This window comes from Furipterus horrens, unplaced genomic scaffold (assembly GCF_987537825.1).
Source record: "Furipterus horrens unplaced genomic scaffold, mFurHor1.1.pri manual_scaffold_13, whole genome shotgun sequence".
Classification (NCBI taxonomy): domain Eukaryota; kingdom Metazoa; phylum Chordata; class Mammalia; order Chiroptera; family Furipteridae; genus Furipterus; species Furipterus horrens.
Window position 1 is genome coordinate 59,210,730 of NW_028327183.1, and position 8,115 is coordinate 59,218,844.

The window sequence follows — 8,115 nt, forward strand, 5'->3', positions numbered from 1 at the left end:
TTCCTCCTACTCAATAAAGGACACTGCCCACCCACCCCAGGAAGATTTGAGGTTTCTAGTTTTCGAATAATTGAAACAACATCTATATATATTTTTTGCCTCAGGGAATATTCTGAGCTTCAGGGAATCAATGTCTCCAAACACTTAAGGAGTCGCTTGCACACAACCCTCCCCCCAAACCTGCCAAGCGCCCCTGAAACCTAAAGTTCTTAATTCCCAGGGCCATTCGTGCTGCTGCAACCCTTTTTTAAAAAAAGTTTATTTAGAGGGGACTGGAACGGGCCCTCCAGGGGGACCGGGAGTCTCCTCCCCCACCCCTTTTCCTTGCTTCTAGGGGCCGTCGAGTTGGACCGGGAGTTCCTCTGTTACCCCTATCCCCTTTCCGTCCCTTCATTCAATAAACCTGGTGTAAAATCCAAAAAAAACCTTTTTTTAAAACTTATTTTAGAGAAGATATGAATGCAGAGAGAGAAACATCAGTGTGTTGTTCCACTTGCTCACGCATACGTTGGTTGATTCTCCTTTGTTACCCCCCCGCGCTGGTGCCCGTGGTGGAGGGCGCGCTAACCAAGCGAACACCCTTGCCTGGGCCACGGACGCCCCGAGCGGCTGCGGAAACTACATTACCCAGCGCGCAGCGCGCCCAGCGAGGGCGGGCGGGTCCGGGAACGCGCCCAACCGGCAACGCGGGGCTGAGCCCGGGCTTCGTGAGTGACGCGCGCGGCCGCCTCCTGGCGGTCATCTGGGCCTCGGTGGGTTCACCGCGTCGGAGCCTCAGAGGCCGGGTGGCCGCGGCGGGGGCGCCGGAGGTGCGGTCCCCGCTGCGCACAGGCGCGTCCGCGGCTTCACGACCCGCAACGGGCCGGACCGCGGCCTCGGGGCCTCACAGACCCCGCTCCGCCCACGGAGTCCGCGGGGAGCGCCCGGCCGAGGTGAGTGCGCGACCCGGGCCTCCCCCCCTCACCCCACCGAGCCCTGCGGCCCCGGCCCCGGCGTCCGGGACGTGAGGCGCCCGTGGGGGACACGCGGGGTGACGCGCTGAGGGGCCGCCGTGTAGCGACGCGCGGGGGCGGCTGAGCCGGGAGGACCCGGGCGCCGTGTTGCGTGTGGAGGCGCCGGAGAGGCCGAGGCGAGGTTGTGCGTGAGGAGTTTGACTTTTCCTCCCGGGACGGCCGCGGCCGCGGAGGGTTGTGAACAAAAGGGACACCGGCTGCGATGAGGTCGCAACGTTTCCAAACGCGGCTCAGGGGCCGGAGAGACTGGGCGCGGCGAGAGCCGTCGGGACGGGCCGGGAGGGCGGACCCCGGAGAAGAGGGGGAGCCGGGCAGGGGCTGCACTGGGGACCGGGGGCCGAGGTCACGCAGCCGCCTCCAGGGCACCCGGCCCCGGACCGGGCGAGGCACTGAGCGGCCTGGACTCGGGGGTCCGGGCGGTGGTGGCCATGGTCTCAGCGGCCTTTCTCTTCCCACAGCCCCTGCGACGGCGGAATCGCTTAAGGCCTGGTGTCTGGGCTTATTTCAGGGCCTCCCGCTCTTTTTTTTTTTTTTTTTTTAAAGTGTATTTTATTGATTACATTGTTATTACAGGGGTCCCAATTTTTTCCCCTTTGCTCCCCCCTGCCCAGCATCCCCTCTCCCTCCAGCATAACCACCCCCCTTAGTTCATGTCCATGGGTCGCATGTAAGTTCTTTGGCTTCACCCTTTCCTATATTATTCTTAACTTTCCCCCGTCTGTTTTGTACCAACCGATTATGCTTCTTAGTCCCTGCACCATTTCCCCATTTCTCCCCCTCCCCCCTCCCAGCTGATAAAGCTCCAAATGATCCCCACACCTATGGTTCTGTTCCTGTTCTGGTTGTATGCTTGGTTTGTTTTTGTTTTTATGTTTTAGATTCAGTTGTTGATAATTGTGAGTTTGTTGTCATTTTAGTGTTCATAGTGTTGATCTTCTTTTTCTTGAATAAGTCCCTTTAACATTTCATATAATAACGGCTTGGTGATGATGAATTCCTTTAGCTTTACCTTGTCTGGGAAGCACTTCATCTGCCCTTCCATTCTAAATTACGGCTTTGCGGGATAGAGTAATCTTGGTGGTGGGTCCTTGCTTTTCATCACTGTGGATACTTCTTACCAGCCCCTTCTTGCCTGCAAAGTTTCTTTTGAGAAATCAGCTGATATTCTTATAGGCACCCCTTGGTAGGTAACTCTGCTTTCCTCTTGGGAGAAGCAGTTGAATTCTGGATGGGTGTTGTAGGTATGGTTGCCTGTATTTTCTTCCTTCCTTCCTTCCTTTCTTTCTTTCTTTCAAATTTTTTTTTTCTTCTTTTTAGAGACAGTGAAAGGGAGATAGAGGGTGACAGACAAAACAGAGGGAGACAGAGATTGATTTGTAATATACTTATTGTTACATTCATTGTCTGATTCTTATATGTGCCCTGACAAGGGATTGAACCCGCAACCTTGGCATATTGGGAGGACACTCCAACCTACCTAGCAACTGGGCGAGCTCGCTGCATGGATTTTTGCATTGGGAGGTTGAGAGAGAGGTAAGTATCAGAGATGATAAGAAGTTTTGATTCCACCATCAACTGAGTTGCAGAAATTCAGGGTAGTATGAGTAATTTTCACTAGGGACAGCAGTTTTTATTTTGGCCTCTTTCAGAGTATGAGGTGTTTCAGAGAGCAAGTCATGGGCATCTGAAAATCTGAGGAGGAGTTAAGGATGCATTCTGCTCAAAAAGGTAGTGGACTGTGTATGGAGCAGGGAGGAACTATTGGGCATTGTGATATAGTCAGGATAATACTGGTAGTAGTGGCCCAGTAAGAAGAGGGTGAGAGTGAGGATTGTGTTTCCTGTTGGGGACCCTGATTTTTGGAGATGAGTGTCACAACACAGCTTAGGAACAATAGCTGTCATGTAGGGGGTCAAGGAGAGAGTGTGCTATGTCATGTGGCCAAGGACTTTAACGGTTACATGGACGTCAGATGGATTACAGATCTAAAAGTAATTCATAGAAGAGGAGAGTGAGGCTGTTGCATATTTGGTGCTTAAACACTCACCAGGACTTTGTAGTGACCCTGATGTGGCCTGGGGTGTCTCAGTCAGGCTGACATTAGTTTAGGGACTTAAGGTATCATCTGTGAGATTCACTGGGCGCTGGTTAGAGGGCCTCTGGGGCTAGGCCTAAAGTGAGGGTCAGGTGGATGCACATGAGGTGCAGCACCAGTGGAGGAGGGCTGTGCATATCTGAGCTCTGACGTGGTTCTCAGTAGGTGAGATTGAAGCAAGGAACATTCGGGAAGGGAGGCCTTCACTGCAGGACCGAAGGGAGACCCTGTCAGTGGGGGTCATCAGAGTCTGGGTCACTCTTGATCCTGTTTGAATTTTCCATATATCTTCTCTGGACCACATATGCTGAATAATAAGTAGAGAGGCCAAGGCGAGGACTGTGGTGAGGGCAGGAGGAGGCGGGGCTGTGGGAGTGCAGGTGTGTGAGAGAGAGATATGGTAGGAAGACTGATGTGCATTTGGAGGGGAAGTGTGATGTCATGGCCCCAGGGCCCTAGCTTTCACAAAAGAGTGAGGGAAGGGTCTTCTCACGTGTGGTGGATTCTAGAAGAAATATATGGAGAACCCCATGAGAATTCCTTAAAAAGCGAAAGTGTTGTAGTGCTTCATGGCAGGTTCAGAGATTAGATTCCATTTTTATACCCACCTGCCTATTGTTGTTGAGGGCTGATACGGTGGTTAATAGGACCTCGAGATGGCAGACATCAGTGTTGTTGGGCTTGAAAACTTCCACTGTTTTGGGGAAGGGAGAAGGGCAAGCATGCAATAGATTATGGAGGTGGTGAAATTAGAATCCTGAGAAAGAATCTGATTGTTGAACAGTCTCTTGTCATGGTATGGCTGTGATACATTACAACTTGTTTCTCTGAAAGGGTAGCTGTGTGAGAAAGGGGTGCTGTACAAAATTACATGCAGAGGGTAGTGTTAACTGATGGCCTCAGGCCCCTGGGATGGGGGTCATAGGTTGAATGGGATGCCATGTTTTTATGTGTCTTGAAGGGACAACCTGGGAGACCACAAGAGTACTGCCTGCCAAGACCAGTGTCAAATCAATCACACCATCTCTAGGGTCAAGTTCTCTCCCATCACCTACGACTGTGGCACCCACTGTACTGTCAAGAGGCAGCATGGCAGGTATTGTCAGGCCCAGAACACAGGTACGTATTGTCTGTCCGCCATCTGCCTGCTGTTTTGGGAGGACACAGTATCAATGGGAATATCAGGAGAGAGTGATGCTGATGGCACCATGATCGGGTATCTTCTCTGCTGTGGGGAGTTGAGGGAGCAGATGGAGGTGGATGGTAGGAGGACAAACTTGGGGTCCTTGGAGACAAGCTGGACATAGAATGAACTGTCCCCTTTCACAGGCTATGAACTTTGCGGCCGTGGCCATTTCCTTCTCCCAGGATGAGTGGGAGCTCCTGGATGAGACTCAGAGACTTCTCTACTGCAGTGTGATGCTGGAGACCTTTGTACTTGTCACATCTGTGGGTAAGACGTTCCCATGTCTCATTGTGTCCTGTGGTGGTGACCTGCCTTCCCTCTTTTCTCCAGAGGAGGTGTGTCTTTCCCACAGCCAGACCGTGGGCTCTGCTGATTTCTCCCACACTCATGCCGTCGGTGCTGTGGCGACCAGTGCTGAGCTGTGTGGTTGCCCCGCACCAGGAACTCCCCGAGCAGGTCTAATATGTGTTGCATCATCAAGTGCTGGGAAGTGTAGAGAGTCAGGAGTCTTGCAGACAGCTTCATGAATCCCAGCTTGCTTGCCCTCTCCCTGGCAGGGTGACTGTGTGCAGATCCATGACCTCCAGTTCTGCCCCCCTTCCCGTAGGTATTGGATCATGTGACTGCCTGTACCAGATCATAGTCATTACTTAACATGAGCTGTGGGCCGTTCTCATGAGATCCTTCTTCTGTCATGCTTTATAACATGGTCTTTCGTGAATAGTATCGTATGCCGAGTCACTCTGGGTTAGTGCTGGCTGCTCACTGCTATTGTCTTTCATTAGGGCTTGATCATTCATATTCTCAGTAGTAGTACAGTGGGGGGTGAAGGCTCAACCCTGGTTCTCTCCCAGGGTGGATGTGGAAAAGTGGTCTCAGAGGAGGCCTGGCCATGGTGAGTGTCAGCTGTGGAGAAGGCATGAGATAAAGGCTGTGGTCAGATCAGACCAGGAACCTGCCTTGTGTCCAGTGGTGTTGTGGTGCTAACGCCACTGTCCACATCTTATTCTTTTCTTTTCTTCCTCATGCATAACACTTGTCTGCCCTGTCATTTCATCTGTGACTTCCCAGCTCCTGGCTACCTTCATGTTTGTGGCCTCCGTGCATCACCTGTTCCTTGGCACCTGTGCCTCTGCAGCATTCTCCACCACTGACCTGTGCAGGTGTTATGAGATGCACATACATCCTTATATAATCCTTGGACACCAGCCTCACGTGCACTTAGTTTTACTGGGAAATAAACGTAACCAATCTACTGCACAGCTTGACCATGTCACCAGCAGACATGCCCTGCCGAACACTGTTGGAAGATGAGATGGAGATCCTGCTTTTCTTCCATGTGGTGCTTGCGATCTCTGTGTGCTTTCTCTTGAGGTCTCCCTATTTTGTGATCTTCAGAAGCCCAGTACAGCACAGCAGCACCGTATTCAACCTGCCTCCAGGTCCCATACTTTCAAAGAATCCCATGGAACCAATGTAATATGTCTGACATCTTTGTAACGGGACTTTCTTCCCCCAGCAGTACACATCCATTTCTTCAGCATTTCTCTGCTTTCAGGTTGTTGCCATGAAAGGGAAGATGAGGAGGCCCCTTCTGAGCAGAATGTATCTCTAGAAGGAGAGTCCCAGGCTGGGGCTTCTAAGACAACTCCAGCAACCCAGAAGACCCATCCCTGTGAGCGGTGTTTCTCAGTCTTGAAAGCTATTTTTCACCTGACTGAGTACCAAGCAGCGTATCTTGAGCAGAAAGCCTTCCTCAGTGACGTGTTCATGAGCGGCTACTGCTTTAGTTCAAACCTTCATCAGCAACGCAGGCCTACCAGTGCAATGCAGCCTTGGAAAGGAGATACGGACAGGGCCTCGTTTGTGACCAGGTGCAGGTGCCATGTACCAGGGGCACCTTTCACCATTAGGGAGGTTGGGAATGACTCCCCAGGCATCTCAAGCTTTCTTCAGCCCCAGGCCACTCCCAACAGTGGGGAGCCTCACAATGTTGGGCCGGCCTTTCACGGTGTAAAAAGTCATCTACAGTTGGGTGAATGTGAAAAAGCTGCCAGCCACAACCACAAATTTGTTCAACATCAAGGTGGCTACTCTGGAGAATGGCTTTATGAGTGTAGCAAATGTGGAAAATTTTGTAGAAATCTCTTTGACCTCATTCAGTGTAGGAGAATTCACCCAGTGGAAAAGCCTTATGAGTGCAGTGTTTGTGGGAAATGCTTTAAGCGCAAATTTTTCCTCATTCGACATCAGAGTGTTCACACTGGAGAAAAGCCATATGAGTGTAGAGATTGTGGAAAGTCCTTCAGCCAAAGTTTTAATCTCATTCAACACCAGAGAGGTCATACTGGAGAAAAGCCGAATAAATGCAATGTTTGTGGGAAGTGCTTTAGGTATAAATATATCCTCATTAATCACCAGAGAATTCATACTGGAGAAAAGCCGTATGAATGTAGTGATTGTGGGAAGTCCTTCAGGCAAAGCTCTGCCCTCATTGAACACCAGAAAATACACACTGGAGAAAAGCGGTATGAGTGCAGTGTTTGTTCAAAATGGTTTTGCCGGAAATTTAATCTCATTCAACATCAGAGAATTCACACTGGAGAAAAGCCGTATGAGTGTAGAGATTGTGGTAAGTCCTTCAGACAGAACTCTAAGCTCATTGAACACCAGAGAATTCACACCGGAGAAAAGCCTTATGAGTGCAGTGTTTGTGGGAAATGTTTTAGCCGCAAATTTAACCTCATTAAACATCAGAGACTTCACACTGTAGAAAAGCCCATATGACTAGTGATTATCGTAAATGCTTTTGCTCCAAATTCATCCTCATTCAACACCAGAGAATTCACACTGGAAAAAAGCCTTATGAGTGCAGTGATTGTGGGATATGCTTTAGCTACAGATCTATCCTCACTAATTAGCAGAGAATTCATACTGGAGAAAAGCCATATGAGTGTTGTTAAGGTGGGCAGTCTTTTAGACAGTACTCCAATGTTGTTCAACACCATCAAATTAATTCTGAAAAGAAGCCTTATAAGTGTAGAGAATGTGGGAAATCTTTTAGCCGTAAATATCACCTCCTTAAACACCAGAGAGTTCACTCTGGGGAAAAGTATTAAACTGCTGTTAATATTTCATTTGCTCACTCCATATAACAACACAAAACGGGTCTGAGATCCTTTTACCTGAACTTAAAGCCCTTTTAATGGAACATAACTGCTAGATTCCTCCTAAGTTTCAGATACAAGGTCAGGTTTAAGAAGCTGCATTTCACTCTCACCTGCCTGGGGGTATTACCAAACTGATGCAAGTTTCTTTTTGGCTGAAACCGTATCACTACTACCACCTGCCTCACCTGCATGGTGTGTATTAGTTGCAAACCCAATGTGCTCAAGGAAGCGGACCTCTATTGTCCCTCTTTCCTGAAAAAATTATCAATTCTTTGAGTTCTTGGCAGTATTCTCATTCCTTTTTTTCTCTCTGGGGAATGAACCTGACTTCATTTCATCTCAGAAAACCCATCCTTAGCTAAAACGGGCTTTCTCTTTCACCACGTGTATTCTCACATTATGCTGTGATGAAATTTTACAAGTTCACATTCACCAACAAGAAACTTTGCTGTACATTGCTGTGGTGTATGATCTTATTCTAGTGGTGTATTTGCTATTGTATCTTTAATTTTGGTGTTTCTATTTAGTGTGTGGGATGATCTGAAAGCAAAATTGTGATTTGCCAGCATGTAGAGGGGAACAGATTTTACAGCGACCTGAAATTTTCTCTGCTTTGGAAGGGACAGAATGATGGAAGAAAATTGTTTTTTG

The 8,115-nt window shown here is 49.2% G+C and overlaps 1 protein-coding gene across 1 annotated transcript; it reads left to right on the top strand.

The window, feature by feature from the left end:
* The first annotated feature begins 2,414 nt into the window (after positions 1–2,414).
* LOC149995678 (zinc finger protein 416-like) lies at positions 2,415–7,813 on the top strand. Its single transcript, XM_090258989.1, has 4 exons — positions 2,415–2,546; positions 4,070–4,227; positions 4,438–4,561; positions 5,853–7,813. The coding sequence occupies exons 2-4, from the start codon at positions 4,198–4,200 to the stop codon at positions 7,079–7,081; spliced, it is 1,383 nt and encodes a 460-aa protein (XP_090115115.1). The 5' UTR covers positions 2,415–2,546; positions 4,070–4,197; the 3' UTR covers positions 7,082–7,813.
* The last annotated feature ends 302 nt before the right edge of the window (positions 7,814–8,115 follow it).